At 38.0% G+C, this 25830-nt stretch overlaps 1 protein-coding gene across 1 annotated transcript in view; it reads right to left on the bottom strand.

The window, feature by feature from the left end:
- THSD7B (thrombospondin type 1 domain containing 7B) overlaps positions 1-25830 on the bottom strand; it is a 993808-nt gene that overhangs the window by 639668 nt on the left and 328310 nt on the right. Inside the window, exon 3 of the mRNA XM_043487921.1 lies at positions 3829-4639. Coding sequence (XP_043343856.1) covers positions 3829-4639 — 811 coding nt within the window. The remainder of the gene's footprint in view (positions 1-3828; positions 4640-25830) is intronic.

Here is a 25830-nt window from a genome sequence, read left to right as displayed (position 1 = left end):
CTTTTTAACAAATGGTGCTAGAACAACTGGACATCCATATGTAGAAAAATCCAGATACAGAACACAAGACTTTCACAAAACTTGACTCAAAATGGACCATAGACCTAAATGCAAAATGCAGAACTGTAAAACTCCTGGAAGATAACATAGAAGAAAATCTAGTTGACCTTGGGTTTGGTAATGTTTTCTCAGATATAATACCAAAGAACAACCCATGGAAGAAATATTGATAAATTGGAATTGATTAAGATAAAAAATGACTTCTCTGTGAAAGACACTGCTAAGAGAATGAAAAGACAGACCAAAAACTAGAAGAAACTACTTTCAAAACATGTATCTGATAAGGACTGGTATCCAAAATATACAAAGAACTCTAAACTCACAACAATAAGAAAAATAAAACAGACAAGAAATCTGAATAGACACCTCACCAAAGGAGAAAAACAGATGGAAAATAAGCATGTGAAAAGATGCTAAACATCATATGATATGAAGTGACTGCAAATTAAGACAACAAGATACTACTACACACATTAAAATAGCTAAAATCTAAAACACTGATAACATCAAATGTTGGCTAGGGTGTGAAGCAAAAGGTGCTTTCAAGACACAGTCACTTTTGAAGATAGTTTGGCAATTTCTTACAAAACTAAACATAAATTCATCATCATAGCAAGAACAGTGCCCATTGGTATTTAGGCAAATCAGCTGAAAATTACATACACATAAAAATTGGCACCTGTTTCTTTAGGTAGATATACTCCTAAGTATTTTATTCTTTTTGTTGCAATGGTGAATGGTATTGTTTCCTTAATTTCTCTTTCTGTTTTTTCATTGTTAGTATAACAAACACATGAAAAGACGCTCAACATCACTCATTATTAGAGAAATGCAAATCAAAACCACAATGAGGTACCATTACACGCCAGTCAGGATGGCTGCTATCCAAAAGTCTACAAGCAATAAATGCTGGAGAGGGTGTGGAGAAAAGGGAACCCCCTTACACTGTTGGTGGGAATGCAAACTAGTACAGCCACTATGGAGAACAGTGTGGAGATTCCTTAAAAAACTGGAAATAGAACTGCCCATATGACCCAGCAATCCCACTTCTGGGCATACACACTGAGGAAACCAGATCTGAAAGAGACACGTGCACCCCAATGTTCATCGCAGCACTGTTTATAATAGCCAGGACATGGAAGCAACCTAGATGCCCATCAGCAGATGAATGGATAAGGAAGCTGTGGTACATATACACCATGGAATATTACTCAGCCATTAAAAAGAATTCATTTGAACCAGTCCTAATGAGATGGATGAAGCTGGAGCCCATTATACAGAGTGAAGTAAGCCAGAAAGATAAAGAACATTACAGCATACTAACACATATATATGGAATTTAGACAGATGGTAATGATAACCCTATATGCAAAACAGAAAAAGAGACACAGAAATACAGAACAGACTTTTGAACTCTGTGGGAGAATGTGAGGGTGGGATATTTCAAAAGAACAGTATGTATAGTATCTATGGTGAAACAGATCACCAGCCCAGGTGGGATGCATGAGACAAGTGCTCCAGCCTGGTGCACTGGGAAGACCCAGAGGAATCGGGTGGAGAGGGAGGTGGGAGCGGGGATCGGGATGGGGAATACGTGTAAATCCATGGCTGATTCATATCAATGTATGACAAAACCCACTGAAATGTTGTGAAGTAATTAGCCCCCAACTAATAAAAAAAAAAAAAAGAAAGAAAGAAAAAAAAAAAAATTGGCACCTGAATGTTTACAGAAACTTTACTTATAATTGCTGAAACTTGGAGGTGATAGTAAAATGACTGCTGGTTGCCAAGGGTTTGGGGAGAGGAGAGGTAGAATTAGTAGAGACAGTAAAGAAGATTCTTAGAGTAGTGAAACTATTGCATATTATATAGTATCGCTGGATACATGTCATTATACATTTGTCCAAGTTCACAGAATGTACAGCACAAAAAGTAAACTCTAATGTAAACTATGAGTTTCAGTAATGCATCAGTATTAGTTCATTCATTGTATCAAATGTACTAAACAACCTATACTAACGTATGATGTGTGTATGAAATGGTATATGTGTAGAGAGGGAGTGATGAGGAGATACATGGCAGCTCTAGATTTGCTGTTCAATTTTTCTGTAAATCCAAAATCATTCTAAAAAATAAAGTCTATTAATTTAAACAGAAATTAATTTAAAAACAGAAAAAAGCCAACATTTTTTTAGTTAAAAAAAAAGTCAACTATAGGCTGAAAACATTCTATGTAATATTTCAGTAGAGAATATTAACAAACAATGTTTGTACAGATCCCACATACATACTGAGACAATAATCACCCCAATCATCTGTTTAATATTTTGTTTCACAGAGGCAGGCAATAAAAGACAGAAAATCACTCTTCAATGGACTTGCCAAGTTATATGGTATAAATCAGAATGAAGCATCAAAGATAAAATATTCTCATTTGTAAAGCAGAATGAGGGGGAAAAAAAATCATCGCATTACTTTGTTCTGAAATAGCAGAGATAGTCCTTTGAGCCAGCTGTGGATCCTAAGAAAACAGCAACTGATGATAATGATTAATTCCATCCATGAGTGTTTCATTGTTTGATAATTCCAACTATTGAAAGCCATCTTAATTTGGAAGAAATTTAGCAATATACCAGTGATTACACTTAAGAACTTCTGAGGGAAAAGTAAACAGATACTACTTTTAATATACTTTTATGGTTTATGTCATGACACTATAATACAGTGTAAAGTAAAACAATTACCAATAAGTTTGAAGCCTAAACTATTGCTTATAAAAGTTTTAGTCCATTCCCTCTAAAATATGTCTTTCTAATTATTGCTGTCCAAGATAATGTTTTTATCAAATCAATGCCAAAGAAAACATTCTTGGATTAACTTATTGGTATTATTATTACTATAAAACATCTACAACCCAGAAATAAGAGAATCTGCTTAATCCTCAAAACAAAGTAAACAAACAAAAATAAGTTTAAATGAAAAATATTTATATAGCTTATATCCTAAATTTGAGAATTATTTAAATTTTGTCATTATAATAAATCACTTAGTATTTTTATTACTGTAATAACAAAAAAAAATTTTTATGGAAGGAAAGATTCTTTAAATTCAATAGTACTTTATAATTTTCAAAATTTTACACATATGATTTCATGTAATCCCATAATAACCCTTTTTTCCCTAATACTATACTACCCTAGCCTTTTCCCTTTCCCCACTGGTAACCTCACTAGTTTGTCTTCCAAATATGAGTCTGCTTCTTTTTTGTTTTATTCCCTTGTTTGTTGTATTTTTTTAGGTTCTACATATAAATTATATCATACCATATTTGTCTTTCTCTGACTTATCTCACTTAGCACATTGCCCTCTGAGACCATCCATGTTGCTACAAATGCCAGAATTTCATTCCTTTTTATGGCTGAGCTGTATTCTACTGTCACAGCTTCTTTATCCATTCATCTCTTGATGGGCACTTTGGGCACAAGATCTATTTTTTTTAGCTGACTGATACATTGATAAAATGTGAAACCAGATGACTTATCCTATATAGTTGCACTATTAATTACTCTGGAGTTCAGTGTACTTGTGGTCTAGACTCAAAAATTTTTATAGTTGACATTGAAAGCTTTTCTAGAGAAACTTTTACAAACTCAAATCCCAAACCTGATTACAATTTTCCCATTGTAGGAAATCATGAAGAAAATTTTTATAAAATTACACTGCAAAATATTTAGGTGAATCATGATATAAACACTGAAGACCTCCTACCTTAACACAGCATTTCTTCCGTCACTCCTTGTACACCAAACCTGGCGGGTTTGATAACCTATCTCTATGTCCCAGGACTTGGAATGGTGATGCGCCTTGTAAGTGTGATGTCTGAAAGTGACGAACTCCTTCGACTCGGAGCTAAAATCCAGAACGGTTTTTCCACTTAGGTTGAGTTCTTTGAGATGAGGCAGTCTACATTTACTCCATGGTCCAACTTTAAGGCTAAACGTATATTCCTCTGCGCCAAGAGGACAAGAAATGGGAGCATCACAGGCTCTTGACTCAGTCAAGTTAGGACACTGAGACCCTCCATAGAGAGGGGGGGCGATGGCTGACCGAGTTCTGTGCTGTAACTGCCTCCCACACCCACTGCTACACGCAGACCACGGCGAGAACTCAGACACCACACAATCCCGCGGGCAAGGGATGAGGCACGCTTGTTCCGTGGGGGGCTGAGGGGCAAAGTGTTCACATATCTCATTCACAACCATGGTTCTGTTCAGCTTCTGAACACAGCGCACCGCCCGATGCTGCAACCCGTGCTGGGCGGTCACACACTCTGCGGCCCGGGGCCCGGCGAGGCCCGGGGCTGGCGGAGCCAGTACACAGGGGTGCCAGTCGGAAACCTCCCACTGGAAGAGGCCTCTGTGCCAGTCACAGACGCGGAAGCAGCTTCTTTCCTTCGGAGGTCTGTTGTGCTCATCACAGTCAGACGGGTGGCCCGTCCACCCCTCAGAGTGGAAGCACCACAGGCCACGGCTCTGGCTTCCGCCGGGCCCACAGTTTCCGGTACACCTTCCCCAGGGGCCTGCGGGCAGAAAAGACAGAGGGGTCGATTACTCCAGGATCCCAGGCCACCATCCACACAAGACGGCCAATCTGTACACCTCGAGACACAAGCAGTGTGAAATTGTGAGATACGAAAATAAAATATAACTTGGTGGTTAAGAACGTGGATTCTACATCAGTTGGCCCTTCTTGAAATCTCCAATCCATCTCCGACAGCAACGTCAAGTTGGATGAATTACCTCAACTTTCTAAGTCTTAGTTTCCCACTTACAGGACAAGATAATTAAAGTGCTGACTTGTAGAGTTTTTCTGAGGATCAGTGGTAAAATGTGATGCCAAGTAAAACCACACATGTATTAAATGATTGGTATCATTATGATTATTATGTCTCAAAGCCTATATATCTAACTCAATATTAATACTTTCAAGTTAGGCAGAGTTTCATGTAAAAGAAAAGCCCCAAATCCAGGATTTTAATAAACTAGGATTTTTCATGTTTCCAATTCTTCAGCTCACAACCTAAGTATAAGCTCAGAAGAAAAAGACATTTAAAAAAATAACTTGCACAAGCATCCTAAATATATATTTGCTTTCTAAATACTGTCCTCAGTTTTGGTTTTTACATACAGAATGAAAAAGAAAAATCTGATACCGGGGTAAAAGTGAAGTTAATAAAAGCAGCATCACTGAAGTCTGTGGAAATTCTGCCCCTACAATCCCTGAAATATATTGGCTGGGTAAAGCTTCAAAAGGCATTCCTGGAGGCTCAGTGGTAAAGAATTCTCCAATGCAGGAGACATAGGAGGTGTGGGTTTGATCTCTGGGTCAAGAAGATCCTCTGGAAGAGGAAGTCTGGCAACCCACTCCAGTATTCTGGCCTGGAAAATTCCAAGGACAGAGAAGTCTGGCAGGCTACAATCTATGAGGTCGCAGAATCAGACATGACCTAGCAACTAAACAACAATAACTTCCAACATTAGCTTGGAATATGCCAAATCTTTTAATTAATTAGTTTTATGAGAAAGTTTCAAGAAATGGACAGATAAAAGAGCTACCCATTGATGTTTCTTGCTTTTCTTTTTGCATCCTAACTATAAACACACTAGTTGGCCTCATCCATTAGGCTGATCATCGATCTTTCCACAAAGACAGCAAGTAATCACATTTTGTGTCAATGAAAAAAAAAGTTTCCTCCTTTTCTCTTTACTTAAATATTTAATAAGAGCCTGAAAAAAGAAGTTTATCACTTAACCATGTTATGTTTGCCCCTTTACTAGATTTGGAATCAGCATAAAGGCAATTCACACCCCGAGAAATCATTTAATTTCCACAAGCAAGAGAAAGAAGGTGAAGTCTTTCTCTCTTTCCTCAAATCTGATCAAACTCCAACATGTCACTTAATTAGTCCCTGGAATGTATTTTTCAAGCACATCCAGTACATTTCTAGGAGCAATAAATGTGTATAGTAACATGCATTTAGGAAGAGACATGTGCCTCCCCAGAGAAACAGGTATTTGCATTTGCTGCAATGAGGATCTCTCACTGTGGCAGGGCTATACTTTTGAGGTTGTAATGTACCCAGTCCCCCAGTTCTTTCCCTGAGCCCTGGGTGTGCAGACCTGCTATTCTAGGCAACACCATGTTGATAATTTCACTGCTGATGATTTCTGTCACTTTGTGAGAGAGAATAAAATGTACTCTCATCTTCTTTTGGTGCCCCCACACTCGAGTGTGGTGCTCCATTTCTTGTTGAAACAGACAGAGTTTTACTGAATGAAGTCAGCCTACGGTCACCAAAATGCCCTTAGGTTTCCCACACCACTCCTTCCCGGGTGAGCTGTCCCAGCACTGTCTCCTCAGGCACAGCCAGTGCGCATGGAAAGTGCAGCGTTCAGCACAGGCCATTTGAATCAATCATCTTTAATTCTGATTATTTCCTCCTGAATCACCCATAGTTTAGTATTCTGTACACTGAGATGTTTACTGTGACATGGTAGTTATTTGTAGGCTCCAGGTGTCTAGATGTTCTGGAGCAGATTCAGGTTCAATATGCCACTCCCTGTCCAGCATCCCAGACCATGCATGCAAATATTTACTATTATTAAAAAAACAAAAATACTATTATTAAAAAACAAAATACAAAACCCAAATCCATGGTTACTATTTCAAAAAATATGTGGTTGTAGGAAACTTTTTAAATATTTAGATTTTAATCATTTTAAATTATTTAATAATTTTAATCAATTAAAATTAGATTTTAATTTTTGATCTATCCAGGAGTTTGGGATTAACATATACAGGCAAGTTCTTCACTGCCTGAGCCACCAGGAAAGCCCAAAATATACATACTAGTATATATAAAATAGACAACCAATAAGGACCTATTATATATCACAGGGCACTATACTCAATATTTTATAATAACCAACAAGGGGAAAATATCTGAAAAAGCATAAATATATACACATATATATATAGTGTGTATGAACATATATAAAACTGTTTATATGTATAACTGACTATATGACAGTTTATATATATATATAACTGACTATTCAGTTTATATATACACATGTTCAGTTTATACATATACATACTGCAGTATGTATTCAGTCACTCAGTCATGTCCGACTCTTTGTGACCCTGTGCACTCTAGCCCACCAGGCTCCTCTATTCATGGGATTTCCCAGCAAGAATACTGGAGTGGGTTGCCATTCCCTACTCCAGGGGATCTTCCTGACCCAGGGATCAAACCCAGGTCTCTTGTGTCTCCTGCATTGGTAGCCAGATTCTTTACCCCGGCACCACCTGGGAAGTCCATATATATAGGTATATATAATAACTATATATAATGTATATAACATGTACATAACTAAATCATTTTGCTGAAAACCCAAAATTACACAACATTGTAAATCAACTACACTTCAATTAAAAAAATAAAATCTGTTTTGAATGATCTAAAACCGTTATTAGTTAAAATGAAAACAAAGCCTTTTTTGCAAAAACACTGGGTTTTAAAATATAGGCTGTCAGTTTCTATTTGTTTAGGTGTCAAGTATGCACAACTTTATACTTAGAATTTATTCCTGTATATTAAAGCATGTAAGACCAAAATAGTAGAGCCTCTTCTGACCAATCTTGAAAAGCTCACAGTAAATTTAATCAATCGAGAACCTCTTACAAAGTGATCCTTATTCTTAAATTTAAAATAGGAATGTAAGACCAAAATAGTAGAGCCTCTTCTAACCAATCTTGAAAAGCTCACAGTAAATTTAATCAATCTAGAACCTCTTACAAAGTGATCCTTATTCTTAAATTTAAAATATTTGATTAACACATTTTCTTATTATTAACATTCTGTTTTCTTCTAAGTTTTTGCCCATTTCAAAACTGTTAAGGTAGCTTTTTATTACTTGAAATCATTGATATTTTAAACTGTATAAATTACTATTCTTCCCTTAGCTTTCATTTTTCCATCTATATAGAATCTTACCAAACAGCCAAACTTTTTTCTAGATCAATGGAAGACAAAATATAATTATTAACAATTATCCTCCAATTAAAAACAAATAAATAAAAAGAAATAACTGCTACCATTTGTTAAAGGCTAGTGGTGCTGTGCTGTGCTTGGTTTCTTGTTAAATATTCAGGAATTTTGCCAGGTGGTCATTAAGTCATTCATGATTTAAAATCAGCCATGGTGGGAGTATTTACACCACACTACAAATCAAGGCAAATGAAGGCTTTTTTTTTTTAAACAGTGAGCCAGTTGGTTTATCTTACATCACTGGTGACTTGACAAGTGCCTTCCTTCCTTCTGTTCCTCATAACAATCCCATGAAGTGGGGCTACTTTGCTCATTTTATCAGTGGAGGGAAATGGAGCTCACAGAAGTTACAATGCACACCCAAGTTACACAACTAGCGTGTGACAGACTAGAATGAAACTCCAGATATGTGTGACCCCAAGCTTGGGCTCCTGCCCTACATTTGAAAAGACCCTTTTCCACGGTGTGCATTGGTATGTGTGATCCTAAAATCACAAGGCAAATCCATTTCTTCACTTAGCTACAATCTCTCCGATCTGTTAATATTCCTTTGGGTGTCAGTAGAACAAGTCATCAAGGTGGTGGGGGCGCAGGATTTCCCCCTCTTGACCCTGGGAATTTAGGACCCAGCAGTTTTTGCATACTAAGACACATGCATATTTATAAACTTTAGTCAGTGCATTTAGGAAGGCATGGTCGAGGGAGAATAGTTTTTCCACATGTTAAAGCGAACTTTGTAGACAACTGAAAGAAATCTGAATAACAAGTAAATGTAACATGAATTGGCTATGCTTGGAAAAAATGAAAAACAAATTGTAAACAAGACATCTGAGATATGACAAGACCTCTCAGCAACTGACCTATAACAATTTGCATTTTTCAGACATGGAGAGAAAAATGTGTCCCACGATTTATTCAGTTGTGTTTGGCTATGAAGTTAAAACACCCACACTAGTGAAAATCACACAGCCCTGAGGGATTTTGTCATTTCAAAAAACATGCATATTGAAGTAAAATGTGACCTGTAGTATGACAAATCTTAAATCCCTTGTCCAAGTGCATAAATAGAAGAGCTGATTAAAATTTGAGCAGTTGCATGAAGAAAAAGAGTATCACTTTTAAATTTAACATATATAAAACATATGGTTATATTCAGAATATACATCTGAGATAAATAATCTAAAGAAAAAAATAAGAAACCTATGTGCAAACAATAATCATTTTATATTTCTTAATTGGAAATAAGCTTCAAGTAACACAAATAAAACAAAATTTTCATTATTCTAGGAGATGGACCCTAGAAGATACTGCTCTGATTTATGCCAAAGACTGTTCTGACTATGTTTTCCAGAATTTTATAGCATCTGGTCATATAATTAGGTCTTTAATCCATTTTGAGTTTGGAGGTTCCTTAAAAAACTAAAGATAGAGCTACCATATGATCCAGAAATCCCATTCCTGGGCATATATATATAGAAATCCATACTTCAAATATATATATGCACCCCAGAGTTCATTGCAGCACTATTTACAATAGCCAAGACATGGAAAAAAACCTAAATGTCCATCAACAGATGAAGGGATAAACAAGATGTGGTACATATATACAATGGAATATTACTTAGCCATAGAAAATGATGAAATAATACCATTTGTAGCAAAATGAATGGACTTAGAGATTATCATACTAAGTGAAGTCAGACAAAGACAAACACGTCAGTTATATGTAGAATCTAAAAATGATACAAATGAACTTATTTGCAAAGCAGAAACAGACTCACAGAATTAGAGAACAAATTTATGGTTACCAAAGGGGAAAGGAAGGTAGAAGAAAGGATAAATTAGGAGGTTGGAATTAACATATACTCACAACTATCTGTAAAAGAGATAATCAACAAGGACCCACTGCCAAGCATATAGAATGCTATTCAATACTATGTAATAAACTATATGGGAAAATAATTTGAAAAAAAAAATACATATATATGCAGATATGCAGATGATACCACCCTTATGGCAGAAAGTGAAAAAAGAAAAAAGCTGAAGAGCCTCTTGAAAAAAGTAAAAGAGGAGAGTGAAAGTGTTGGCTTAAAACTGAACATTCAGAAAGCTAAGATCATGGCATCTGGGCCCATCACTTCATGGCAAATAGATGGGGAAACAACAGAAACAGTGACCGACTTTATTTTGGGGAGCTCCAAAATCACTGCAGATGGTGACTGCAGCCATGAAATTGAAAGATCCTTGCTCCTTGGAAGAAAAACTAGACCAATCTAGACAGCGTATTAAAAAGCAGGGACATTACTTTGCCATCAAAAGTACATCTAGTCAAAGCTATGGTTTTTCCAGTAGTCATGTATGGATTTGAGAGTTGGACTATAAAGAAAGTTGAGCACTGAATATTTGATGCTTTTGAACTGTGGTGTTGAAGAAGGCTCCTGAGAGTCCCTTGGACTGCAAGGAGATCCAACAAGTCCATCCTAAAGGAAACCAATCCTGAATATTCCTTGGAGGGATATTCCTTGGAAGGACTGATGCTGAAGCTGAAACTCCAATACCTTGGCCACCCAATGTGAAGAACTGACTCATTTGAAAAGACCCTAATGCTGGGGAAGATTGAAGGCAGGAGGAGAAGGGGATGACAGAGAATGAGATGGCTGGATGGCATCACCAACTTGATGGACATGAGTTTGAGTAAGCTCTGGGAGCTGGTGATTGAAAGGGAAGCCTGACCTGCTGCAGTCCATGGGGTCACAAAGAGTCGGACACGACTGAGCGACTGAACTGAATTGAAACTGAATCACCTTGTTATACAGCAGAAAGTGACACAACATTGCAAATCAACTCTACGCCAATATAAAATAAAAATTTGAAACCAAAAAAAAATTGAGAACAATTAAAGGCTTAAAACTTTAATTACATACATAATTGCATATATAAGTTTTAAACTAAAACTTGAAAACATTTCAATGGTGTAATAGGAATAGTAATTTTCTGCTTGTTTACCTACACTAAGATTATGTAAAATCACCATCCACCTGCGACTCATTACCCTTTCTATGAGATAAATACAGCTACTCTGCAATAAACTGTGAAGTATTTCAAGTCACATCAGTTTTAATTAACATGCTAACATTTTGGTATAGAAGTAAATTTTTTGGACACAGGGTAGCATCAATGAAATCTCAAGTTACATTCACTTTTAAAACACTAGGATTCCTCTTTCTGTGTCTGGATTTTTGCAGAAAGTGCAAATCTGTGAATGTTCTAATGTAATATTCCTCTAAAAGTAGAAAAGTGCTGGCAAATTGTATTCTCTTAATTAAGTTATCCTTAAGTGGATTAGTTTTGATGAATGCATCACCCAATCTAAATCATCACAGTTAAGGCAGCCCACTGGATGCTTGAATTTTAGATGTGGTATTAAGAAGCCTGGCACCAAGGGGGGAAAAAAAGCACTCCAGAGAACAGGGAATAAACATATTCCCAGGAGTGTTCACACTGTTCTTGCCACTGTTTGAAGTAGCAACCTTGATTTAATACCATTCACACAATAGGAAGAGATGTTTGTTTTATTATTCACTTTCTTTCAACCACAGCTTTTATTATCCCGACATCGCTTTATATTTAACTCGACCAAGAACACTGAGGAATGACATGGATGACACGGCTGAGCTTTACTGTTCTAAACAAATTATTGGTGGATAATTACTGTACCAAAGCACTCAGAAACCTGAGCATTACACAATGTGACATAAAACAGCATTGATCCACTTGTAAGATGTCTCATCTACAAGAAATTGCTTGGAACTTCTGTCATAACTTTCACATCTCAAAAAGCTTTCACATTGATCATGGAGAAATTAAAGTAATATCTCCATTACACAGTGGACAATTATCTAGGAAATCACACTTTCTAAAATACATCAAAGAACCCAAGGGATGAGAAAAAGTGGCCAGTGAGCATTTATTCACCGAAACAACCATTATTCATTATCTGCTATTTGACAAGTAGTGTATTAGACTCTGGGAATATAAAAATGAATGAGACATTAAATATATCTCATAATAACTGTGCACTAAATATAATGCCTACATGCTTATGAAAGGACATCAGGCCCCTCAGGGTTGTCTACACTTAGCTTGTACACAGCATTAACAATCTTAATTTGGCTTCCCAGAGTCTATTAAATCGAAAGCAGAAGCCCAGAAGTTGAAAGGGACCACTGAAGCCAGGTACACTGATGAAAGTCAGAACAGATGACAGTTCCTGAGTCTACATTTCAAAATATATTATGACAATTAATAATTTCCACTAGCAGGAGATGTATAAAGTCACCCAACACTTTCTAACCTTTCAGAGCAAACCTGCTCATTAGCTATATCCATTTGTGAGTTATGCCTCTGATAGCAACAGGCACACAACACAGAAAATGGAGAGACAGGAAAAAAAAATTAATGGGAAGGAATTTAAACCATAATGCATTTCATTTATTTTATGGATTTTATTAGATATTTTTTCATTATAGTTGATTTACAATGTTGTGTTAGTTTCAAGTGGGCTTCCCAGGTGGTGCTAGTAGTAAAGAACCTGCCTGCCAATGCAGGAGACATAAGAGACCTGAGTTCGACCCCTGGGTAGGGAAGATCCCTGGAGGAGGGCCCCATGGACAGAGGAGCCTGGTGGGCTCACAGTTCAGAGGGTTGCAAAGAGTCGGACACAGCTGAAGCGACTTACCATGTAGCAGAGCACATTAGTTTCAGATATACAGAAAAGTGAATCAGCTATACAAATACATAACCCACTCTTTTCCTATATAGGCCATTACAGAGTATTGAGTAGAGTGCCCTGTGCTGTGCAGTAGATCCTTATTAGCTATCTGTTTTATATATAGCAGTGTGTATATGTCAATCCCAATCTTCCAATTTATTCTTCCCCATCTTAACACCTGGTAACCATAAATTTGTATTCTACATATGTAACTCAGTTTCCTTTTTGTACAAAAGATACGTTCATTTGTACCCTTCTTTTAGATTCCACATATAAGCAATATCATATGATACTTGTCTTTCTCTCACTTAATTCACTCAGCATAACAATCTCTAGGTTTATCCACATTGCTGAAAATGGCATTATTTCACTCTTTTTTATGGCTTAACAATATTCCACTGTATATGTGAAACACATGTTCTTTATCCATGTCTCTGTGGTAAAAACACAATGACACAGAGGTTAAACATGTTCCTAAATGACCAATGGATCACTGGAGAAATCAAAGAGAATATAAAAAAATACCTAGAGACAAATGACAATGAAAATACAATGATCCAAAAACAACTGACACAGGAAAAGCAATTCTAAGAGGGAAATTTATAGCAATACAATTTTACCTCAAGAAACAAGAAAAATCTCAAATAAACAACCCAGCCTTACACCTAAAACAACTAGAGAAAGAAGAACCAACAAAATCCAAAGTTAGTAGAAGGAAATAAACCGTAAAGATTAGAGCAGAAATAAAAGAAATAGAGACAAAGAAAAGAACAGCAAAGATCAATGAAACTAAAAACTGGTTCCTTGAGAATATGAACAAAACCTTTAGCCAGACTCATCAAGAAAAACAGGAAGAGGACTCAAGTCAATAAAATTAGAAAGGAAAAAGGAGAAGTTACAACAGACATAACAGAAATATCAAGGATCATAAAACACCACTACAAGCAACTATGCACCATAAATTGGACAACCTAAAAGAAATGGACAAATTCATACAAAGGTACAACCTTCCAAGGCTGAACCATGAGGAAATAGAAGATATGAACAGAGAAATCACAAGTACTGAAATTGAAATTGTGATTAAAAATCTTCCAAAAAGCAAAAGTCTAAGATCAGCTGACTTCACAGGAGAATTTATGAAGTATTTAGAGAAGAGTTAACACCTGCCCATCTGAAACGCTTCCAAAAAATTGTAAAGAAAGAAACACTCCCACGCTCATTATACAGGGCCACCAATACCCTGATAATAAAACCATACAAAGATATTATACCACAAAAAAAGAAAATTATAGGCCAATGTCACTGATGAACATAGATGCAAAATTTCTAAACAAAATAGTGAATCTAACACACATTAAAAGGATCATACACCATGATCAAGTGAGATTCATTCAAGGGATACAAAGAGTCTAAAATATCCACAAATCAATCAATGTGATACTCCACATCAACAAATTGAAGAATAAAAACCATATGATCCATTGAAAAATGTCCACTGACAGATAAATGAATACAGAAAGTGTGGTACGTATACACAATGGAATATTACTCAGCTCTTAAAAAGAACACATTTGAGTCAGTCCTAATGAGGTGTATGAACCTAGAGCCTATTACACAGAGTTAAGTCAGAAAGAGACAAATATTACATACTAACACATGCATATGGAATCTAGAATGACAGTACTGATGAATCTATTTGCAGGGCAACAACAGAGACACAGATATAGAGAAGAGACTTGTGAACACAGTCGGGGAAGGAGACAGTAGGATGAATTGAGAGAATAGCATGGAAACATACACATTACCATATGTAAAACAGATAGTATGTGGGAATTTGCTGAGTGAGGGAGCTCAAACCTGTGCTCTGTGACAACCTCAGGGTAGGATGGGGTAGAATGGGGAGGAAGATTGGGAGGGGTTTTAGCAGGGAGGGGACATATGTATACATGTGATTCATGTTTATGTATGGCAGAAACCAAGACAATATTGTAAAGCAATTACCCTCGAATAAAAAGATAAATAAAAAGAGACAGAATAATTCAATTAAAAAGAAAATATGATCATCTCAATAGATGTAGAAAAAGCTTCTGACACAATTCAACTCCCATTTTTGATAAAAACTCTCCAGAAAGTAGGCAAAGAAGGAACCTACCTCATTGTAATAAAGGACATGTATGATAAATCCATAACAAACATCATTTTTAATTGTGAAAAACTGAAAGCATTTCCTGTCAGATCAGGAATAAGATAGGATGTCCACTCTGGCCACTATTATTCAACATAGTTTTGGAAGTCCTAGTCATGACAATCAAAGAAGAAAAAGAAATAAAAAGTATCCAAACTATAAAAGAAAAACTATAACCACTTGCACATGACATAATACTATACACGGAAAACCCTGAAGATGCCACCAGAAAACTACTAGAACTCATCAATGAATGTGGTAAAGTTGCAGGATACAAAGTTAATGCACAAAAATATCTTGCATTCCTATACACTAACAATAAAGGATCAGAAAGAGAAATCAGGGAGACATTCCCATTTACCATCACATCAAAAAGCATAATCAAGAGTGCCGGGAGAAATATCAATAACCTCAGATATGCAGATGACACCACCCTTATGGCAGAAAGTGAAGAAGAACTAAAGAGCCTCTTGATGAAAGTGAAAGAGGAGACTGAAAAAGTTGGCTTAAAGCTCAACATTCAGAAAATGAAGATTATGGCATCCGCTCCCATCACTTCATGGCAGATAAATGGGGAAAAAATGGAAACAGTGACAGACTTTATTTTCTTGGGCTCCAAAATCACTGCAGATGGTGACTGCAGCCATGAAATTAAAAGACACTTCCTTCTTGGAAGAAAAGCCATGACCAACTTAGACAGCATATTAAAAAGCAGAGACATTACTTTGCTGACAAAGGTCCCTCTAGTGAAAGCTATGGTTTTTCCAGTAGTCATGTATGGATGTGAGAATTAGACTCTAAAGAAAGCTGAGTGCTGAAAAAGTGATGCTTTTGAACTGTGGTGTTGGAGAAGACTCTTGAGAGGCCCTTGGACTGCAAGGGGATCCAATCAATTCATCCTAAAGAAAATCAGTCCTGAATATTCACTGGAAGGACTGATGCTGAAGCTGAAATTCCAACATTTTGGCCACCTGATGAAAAAAACTGACTCACTGAAAAAGACCCTGATACTGGGAATGATTGAAGGCGGGAGGAGAGGGGACAACAGAGGATGAAATGGTTGGATGGTATCACTGACTCAATGGAGATGAGTTTGAGCAAATTCTGGGAGTTGGTGATGCACAGGGAGGCCTGATGTGCCGCAGTCACAAACAGTCAGACAAGACTGAGTGACTGAACTGAAAAAGCATAAAGTAGCACTTAAAAAAATTCCATTGTGTTTTCATAGCAATCAAAAAACCTTCATTAATACTAAAACTATTTTCAAAATACATATTTGGGACCTTGAAAAATATTTTAGAAAAATTTAACAGCAACAGTTGAGAGATACTAAACATTATTTTCATAATTATAAAGATACACTTTTGAATATTTTTCATGATTTCAAATTCCAGACCACCACAGAGTATCTAAACTGCATATTGACACTTCCAGTAAGCATATACATTGCTGCTGACATCTCAAGTTTTTTTTGCATGATTGTGTTCTATTTGACATCTAACAGCATGTTCTAAGTCCATTTCATCGTCATGGACACATGCCTCTGTCACTTATCATTTATGATTATAAATTATTAGTTGCCAGTAGCCAGAACATCCATTAAAAGAAGCTTGACAGTAGAGCAGATTAGAAATCTATCTGAATGGCTAATCAGTTCATGCAAACACCACAGACAGAAAACTACCTTTTAAAAAATGTTTATCAATATTTCTGGTTTCTAAAAATTCTGAAGCCTAAAAGAGCATCCCAAACCTCATATACTTCATTGCATCTGACATAAAGTGGGTCTTTTCAGATCACTCACATCTACAGCCTGCAAACAACCAAGATTGTGGGAATGGAAAGGAAATCTTATAGCCCAGTTTTTGAAGCAGGGAGTGAAGTCCAAACAAATTCCATGACTTGCTCAAGGTCACACAGTCATTTGGAGCAGAAATGGAATGGATGGTGGCCTTCCAGAAGCCCAATCCAGTGATCTTTACAGTATATCACACTGGTTTCTGTGATAACACTCTACAGCTGCAAGGGGAGAAAAGGGCTCCATCAACGGTCTGTCATCCAAGGTGGAAAGGGAGGAAAAACAGGACAAACAAATGGAAATTCCATAAAAACGCACTTTATATAAGCAACAAACTAACTGTGAATGCTTAGGGAAGTTAATCTCCTAGATCGCCAGCTAGGAACACACAGCTTCCCAGAGGCCCTTCACAGTTGATTATGTGAAATGGGATCTTTCCTGCCTCTGTGTGCATGAGAACATGAACAAAGTTACTCTTTGGGTACATCCACCAAGGCTCAGAGGTTCCGCACACAAAGAAAGTCACAGGCACCAATAAGAAATGATGTGTCCTTAGAATAAATATAGCATCAATAGTAACAGCTGTCATTTTTGAAACATTTACTATCTTCCCCATATTATTACTGAGATTGGTGTGCTTTGCTAGATGAGGTCATCAAAGCCTGAGGTCAAAGAGCTTTCTCAGGGTAAATGGCTCAGTTGTTCTGACATTGTACCCTTCAGTTTTATCGACTCCAAATATTTCCCACTGTAATTGCAGTTTACCTATTTTTAGAAGCCATATCTCTTGAGCAAATGAAGCAGTGCAATGCCCCTTAGGTAAAATATATTTAGGAGGAGGTCTATTCTGAGGGTAGCTGGTGGGAGGGGCTCGGGGTCCTGCTCTTCCTCTCCTGCCTATACCCCTCAGCCTTGCCAGAGTCCCAGCTCAATGGCCCAGCTCCCTGACGGCCCCAGAACTCCTGGGGCTTTGATACCTGTCAAGGGATATTGATGGGATGTTCTCATCCCATATATATGCTCCACTCAACTTTGACTTTACTTGGAATAAACACTTCAGCTAAGCCCTCTCAATTCCCTGAAGACACACACACACACACACAAATCATTTATTCAGCTTTTTTGCATCAGTTCACTGAGAAAGGCAATGAAGTGTAGGCCAGGCATGCAGTAAAGCTGAACTCGGTCCAGTATTCTAAAGGACTTTCTCCCTTTCCTTATTGATCACTAGGCAGTGATGACACTTCAAGAGGAACAGAGATGTGTTTGTTTTATACCACAAAGAAAGCAAAGAGGAGCAAGTGCTTGGGATGTTGAAATTTGTAGGCTGTGCCTCCACCCAGAAAATAAGAACCAAGTTCCACAGTGAATAATCAATATGTGTTGAGCTTCACGAGGAATGCCTTGCCTATTGTTGTCTATTAGAGGCTCATGGAAAAGGGAGCAATGTTGGCATTATACGTGTAGGCTTTAAGAAAACATAAATCCTTTTTATGTCTGAGTAATATTCCATTGGATTTGTCACTGTTTAGTCACTAAGTCATGTCTGACTCTTTTGCGACCCCGTAGACTGTAGCCCCCAAGTTCCTCTGTCCATCAGACTTCCCAGGCAAGAATACTAGAGTGAACTGCCATTTCCTTCTCCAGGGGATCTTCCTAACCCAGGGACTGATCCCACATCTCTTGCACTGCAGGCAGATTCTTTACCAGTGAGTCTCCAGGGAGGCTGCTGTGTTTCCTTAGCTTGTGCTTCAAAGAATAAACATCCAACATAATTCCCAATGGGATTCTTAAACATTGGTTTTACAAAACCCCACCTGTAATACCCATTACTCTTTGCTGCAACTCTTCGGACTCCTTATTGCCAGGCTCCATGAAGCCCATGCAATCAGGGATGGAGTGTCCAATCTTCTCATGGTTGTTAGTTAAATCAAATACATGTCTACAGAAATACTGTTGATCTTAGTCATAGCTCTGATCAGAATATCCTAATTGCTTCAGGCACATTACTGAACAAGATGCTATTATCCTTTTTCTCTTAGAGGATTCAAATAAATAAGAATTATATATCAGATCTTATCATCCCAGTCTATGACTCACAACCCTAAAAATTGACAGGGGGTAGAATTATCATGGTGGTCACAGGCTTGCTGCAGTAATAGCACTGACACAGTAGCAGACACTGTGGCTGACATTTTATAACAATCATGTTACTCAATCCCCAAAGCAGCCTTGAAAAGTAGGCTAATTTAGAAAGAACTCCTAGATGCCCTAAGTTCCCTAGATATTTTCAGGAAACTCGACAGAAAGAGAAAAAAGAGAGCAAATATGGTCTTTTCAGTTTGTGGACATGATAATATTCTCAGACACCCAGGAAAACATCTAAGAAGAGTCTGGAAGACTTGATTTAAAACTGTTAACTTGGGACACCGCTCAGCCTGAGGAGGAAGCCCCAGACAGAGGTAAAGCTGAGAAAACTGCCATGATACAGGTTTCCAGTGGATACACAAGCATTCTGTGGAAATACCTTCATGCTCACATCTTAGGAGGATTTGAGTGGCACCATTATATGGAAGGGTGTTTAGGTCAAAGACCCAGTACCCACATTTCTATGGGGTTGAGAGATGGAAGAATCATGGTTGAAAGGTATATTTTGTTTACAGAAACACAGAGATTTATCAGATGGTGATCTGAAGATATTTTTCAAAGCAAACATAGCACAATAAGCCTCTGACTTCTGTGTAGACAGAAGTCTAGTCCATTAAGATTCTGTTGGATGTTCCTGAGGAATGGGTCTCCTTTCCCTAGCACATGCCTCCTGGCTCAAAAATAAAAGTTTATCCCTTATGTTTCTGCTACCTAGAACAAAATTGATAATAATAGAGATGTTGATGTTAGTGAGAGAGAGAGAGACATAGAGACCTTGTATCTTCCTTCCCCAGAAAGAAAATGGCAGCTGTGGATGTCCAGGCAGATAAGGCCAGGGCCAATGGGAACCTCTGAGAGATCCAGCACAGTGGAAAAGTGACACAGAGAGCCAGCCATGACATAGAAGTTCTAGAGAGAGTTGGCAGCTAGCCTATCAAGAATAAGGGCCATCTAAGTGATGGCCAGTGTGAACTGATGGTTGAGGAATAGGTAGACGTCCCAGAGGAAAGGGGAGGGACTCTGGTGGTAAGAGGGCTCAAAATAATCAAGCTAATCTAAAGATGAATGAAAAAAGTGTATTTTTTGCATACCTAAATTTTCTGGGGGTGTTTCACTCATTTATTCTAAGGAAATCTTGCAAAAACTAGAAATGTAATGCCATAAGAATGCATCCAGTCAGTAAGGCAGAAGCAGGAGGGTAGAGAGATAAAGGGTGATGCCCATCAGGCCTGGTCCCTGGTGGAATCCAAATAGAGGAACCTCATACTCCTTGCCATTACTCATTCTAAACTGAAAGTCACTCAGTTATGTCTGACTCTTTGTGACCCCATAGACTGTAGCTTGCCAGGCTCCTCTGTTCCTGGAATTCTCCAGACAAGAATACTGGAGTGGATAGCCATTCCCCTCTTGAGGGAATCTTCCAAACCCAGGAAATGAACCCAGATTTTCCACACTGCAGGCAGATTCTTTACCATTTGAGCCACTCATTCTAAGGCCAGTGCTTAATTCTAGGCAGAATGAGATTAAGGAGCAAAATGAAAATAATCACCCAAGATCAGATAAAGCTGATTCATTTCTGAGCTCAAGTAAAATCAATACAAAGAACTTGAATACTTGGCTGCCTAAATATTAAACAAGAAAATCTGGAACAGACCTTGTCCTCCTTGAAAGGAGTGGAACCTCAAGGAAGCATCTCATCAAGGTGAAAGTTGCCATTGGCAGAACTGGCAGCCTAAGTCTTCAAGAGCGAGAGTGCATCAGACATTCTTATAAGTGGCCATGGATTGGCATGAGATGAAGAAGACCCACCTGGGTTCATGATCTATTCAGTCTATACAGTGGTGCACCCAAAGTTCTTACCTGAGATGGGTACCAAGTATCACCACCACATACAACAGTTAAAGGGAATCAGAGGAGTAACAATTAAATATAGCCCCAACCACCCATAAAGCTGAGAGTCCTATGGGACATTCAAGCCCTTTGCTAGATAGCACACTGAGAAAATCCATCCTCATGATTCTTTTCTAGCTAGGTGAGCACAGGAGAGTGGCCTGAAGCCTGGGTCAACTCCTTTTAGCCCCTCAACCCACCCACTCATGCATGATGGGAATTTCCCAGAGTGCTTTGTGGGAATTAATTTACAGTAAAAGTGAACTGAAGTAATATCATTTGAGATATGGGGATAGTTTGCATTCACATAATGAAAATTGTTATTATTATAAAGATTATTATTATTATTAGGAAAGTGAAAGGAAAGGAAGGAAAGCTATGATAAACCTAGATAGCATATCAAAAGAGACATCCCTTTGCCAACAAAGGTCCATATAGTCAAAGCTATGGTTTCTCCAGTAGTCGTGTATGGAGGGGCAAATTGGACCATTAAGAAGGCTGAGCACCAAAGAGTTGATGCTTTTGAATCATGGTGCTGGAGGAGACTCTCGAGAGTCCCCTGGACAGCAAGGAAATCAAACCAGTCAGTCCTAAAGGAAAGCAACCCTGAAGGGAAGGACTGATGCTGAAGTTGAAGCTCCACTACTTTGGCCACCTGATGCAAAGAGCAGACTCATTGGAAAAGACCCCTATGCTGGGGGAAGATTAAAGCCAAGAGTTGAAGCGGATGACAGAGGATGAGATGGTTAGATAGCATCACCAACTCAATAAACATGAATCTGAGCAAATTCCAGGAGATAGCAGAGTACAGAAGAGCCTGGTGTGCTACAGTCCATGGGGTCACAAAGAGTCAGTGATGACTTAGCGACTGAACAACAACTAATAATCACTTGCAGACCTAATACCCAAATGATCAAGGAAAAAAGTCTGCTGGATTTTAACCATTCCTGGGGACAAAGAAATACTGTTCTATCTCCCCATCTTTCCTGTGTTAGCAGATTTTCATCAGAGATGACATGTCATCATTCAGAAATTCCTAAAATATTTTCAGAGGAACAAAGACATCCTCTGAGATAAAAATTTAAAGAAGGGCTCTGTTATTAAATAAATTTGGGGACAATGCAGAGTTAAACCAAATTTAAGGTTTTCTTCTTTGTAGGACTTCTCCAATGCATGTAAAAGCTTTTAATGTACATGGTGAATTTCTAAGAATGTATCCCTAGTGTGTACCACTCACAAGTACCTTTGCCTACTTCACTCTTTCCCTAGAGGCAGACACAGAGAAAATATTTTGCATATGTGATGCTTTTCTCTTGTTAGCTGAGGTACTTGATCATATTTTATAACCTTAATAAGTTGAGATAACATGAAAGAAAAACATTTTTATAATTTTAATTTCAGAGTCCATATCTTAAGTTAAGGTTAAATAGCAACTTCCAATCCAAAGACTAGCACATACATTCCTCCTAGGATACAAACACCCAAAACCACATAGCAAAGAATGCACCAGAAGAAGTAAAAAATCTGCCACCTGTCCACAAAGAAGGAGATGACATAAAGCACACAGCTAGAAATAGCAGTTGTTAGGCAATAGCTGAGCACTTTCAGAGACCTAAAACAAGATCAAAGCACATGGAATGTGACAAGGCTTAACGGCAGAAAGGCATGAGCCAATTCAGAATAGTCACTGAACACATCATTAATTTACAGCTCAATAAAAGGATTCAAAATGTAGTACACATCAAGGTTTAGATTTTCTGTATCATTTCAGACATAGTTTGTGCTGTGCTGGGTTTTGGGCCTCACTGGGGTTCAGTTAGTAAAGAATCTGCCTGCAATGCAGGAGATGCAGGTTCAGTCCCTGGGTCAGGAAGATCCTATGGAGAAGGAAATGGCAGCCCACCCCAATATTCTGGCCTAGGAAATCCCAAGAACAGAGGAGCCTAGAAGGAGAATTATGCAAAGAGTCCATGGGGTTGTGACGAAATGGACAGGACTTAGTGACTAAACAGCCAACTGCCACATGTTGGGCTTTACTTCAGGATATGACAAGGTGTCCTTTGTGGGCAACATATTAGTGAATTGCAACAATGTAATCACTGATTCCAAGTTTAGAACGCAGCTTATTGACTGTATGCCATGCAGGGACCATTACATGAATCTGATATTCTACAATAACACACAACAAACAGGACTGGTTTATACATATTTTATGTAATTATATTAGCATTATATTAAATATATAGTACACATGAAATTAATATTATATATATAAATTATGTGTTTTAGACAGTTCTATTTCTTATGCATGGGGCTTCTCAGCTTGGCTCAGTGGTAAAGAACCTGCCTGTAAATGTAAGAGATGCAAGTTCAGTCCCTGGGTCCAGAAGATTCCCTGGAGAAGGAAATAGCAACCCACTCCAGTATTCTTGCTTTGAAATCTCATGGACAGAGGAGTTTGGCAGGTTACAGTCCATTGGTCACAAAGAGTCAGACATGACTGAGTGATTAAACAACAACATTTCTTATGCAAACTATAGTTTACATATTTCATTATATATACTATGTAGTATATAAATAACCATACTTAATTGCAATATAACCATAGACATAGCACATATGTATGAGCTTATCAGTTCAGTTCAGTCGCTCAGTTGTGTCCGACTCTATGACCCCATTGACTGCAGCACGCCACGTTCCTTTGTCCATCACCAACTCCTGGAACCTACTCAAACTCATTTCCATCATGTTGGTGATGCCACCCAACCATCTCATCCTCTGTCATCCCCTTCTCCTCCCGCCTTCAATCTTTCCCAGCATCAGGGTCTTTTCTAATGGGTCAGCTCTTCGTATCAGGTGGCCAAAGTATTGGAGTTTCAGCTTCAACATAAGGCCTTCCAATGAACACCCAAGACTAATCGCCTTTAGGATGGACTGGTTGGATCTCCTTGCAGTCCAAGGGACTCTCAAGAGTCTTCTCCAACACCATAGTTCAAAAGCATCAATTTTTCGGCACTCATCTTTCTTCACAGTCCAACTCTCACATCCATACATGACTACTGGAAAAACCATAGCTTTGCCTAGAGGGACCTTTGTCAGCAAAGTAATGTCTCTGCTTTTTAATACGCTATCTAGGTTGGTCATAGTTTTTCTTCCAAGGAGCAAGTGTCTTTTAATTTCATGGCTGCAGTCACCATCTGCAGTGATTTTGGAGCCCAAAAAAATAAAGTCTCTCACTGTTTCCACTGTTTCTCCATCTATTTGCCATGAAGTGATGAGACCAGATGCCATGATCTTAGTTTTCTGAGTTTTAAGCCAACTTTTTCACTCTCCCCTTTAACTTTCATCAAGAAGCTCTTTAGTTCTTCTTTGCTTTCTGCCATAAGGGTGGTGTCATCTGCATATCTGAGGTTACTGATATTTCTCCCGGCAATCTTGATTCCAGCTTTTGCTTCATCCATCCCGGCATTTTGCATGATGTTCTCTGCATATAATTTAAATAAGCACAACGACAATATACAGCCTTGATGTACTCCTTTCCCAATTTGGAACCAATCTGTTGTTCCATGTCCGATTCTAACTGTTCCTTCCTGACCTGCGTACAGATTTCTCAGGAGGCAGGTCAGGTGGTCTGGTATTCCTATCTCTTGAAGAATTTTCCACAGTTTGTTGTGATCCACAGAGTAAAAGGCTTTGGTGTATTCAATAAAGCATTGTAGATGCTTTTCTGGAACTCTTTTGCTTTTTTGATGATCCAACAGATATTGGCAACTTGATCTCTGGTTCCTTTTCCTTTTCTAAATCCAACTTGCACATCTGGAACTTCATGGTTCACATACTGTTGAAGCCTGGCTTGGAGAATTTTGAGCATTACTTTGCTAGCGTGTGAGATGAGTGCAGTTGTGTGGTAGTTTGAACATTCTTTGCAATTGCCTTTCTTTGGGGTTAGAATGAAAACTGACCTTTTCCAGTCCTGTGGCCACTGCTGAGTTTTCCAGATTTGCTGACATATTGACTGTGGCACTTTCACAGCATCATCTTTCAGGATTTGAAATAGCTCAACTGGAATTCCATCACCTCCACTAGCTTTGTTTGTAGTGATGCTTCCTAAGACCCACTTGACTTCACATTCCAGGATGTCTGGCTCTAGGTGAGTGATCACACCATTGTGGTTCTCTGGGTCATGAAGATCTTTTTTGCATAGTATTTCTGTGTATTCTTGCCACCTCTTCTTAATATTTTCTGCTTCTCTTAGGTCCATACCATTTCTGTCCTTTATTGTGCTCATCTTTGTATGAAATTTTCCCTTGGTATCTCTAATTTTCTTGATGAGATCTCTAGTCTTTCCCATTCTATTGAGCATATGTGTATGTGTAAATACATACATATATACACACACAATGCCATATATATGTTTTCTACTGATTCTGTAAACCTCTGAGTATATTTCATTAGTACATCTCAATACTCCTCCCAATATGCATAGACTCAATTACAGACAGAACTGCTTTTCAGCATCTCCAAGCTCATCCCACCACCAAGGACCTCGAGAAATCTTTTTCTGCTTCTCTTTCTTCTACACAAATGGGCAACTATCTCCCTTAGTTAAAATATTATGCTTATGAATACAAACATCAGCGTACTAATATCCAACACATAAGAAACTTTTGCTCTCTCTCCATACAGAGACCACACAGAAACTGCTGAAATACTGAATCATGCACAAAATGATTAATTTACATTCATTGTCATTTTAGAGTGAACTATACTCTGTTAAATCTGCGTTCTCCAAAAATCAATACTTAATTCATGGTCTCGATGTGAGGAAATTTAATGTGAACCATAAAATTCGACTCCCTGGGCACTAG

Source organism: Cervus canadensis, chromosome 15, assembly GCF_019320065.1.
Source record: "Cervus canadensis isolate Bull #8, Minnesota chromosome 15, ASM1932006v1, whole genome shotgun sequence".
Taxonomy (NCBI): Eukaryota; Metazoa; Chordata; class Mammalia; order Artiodactyla; family Cervidae; genus Cervus; species Cervus canadensis.
Note: the sequence above shows the minus strand (reverse complement) of the source record. Positions and strands in the feature narration are given on the sequence as shown.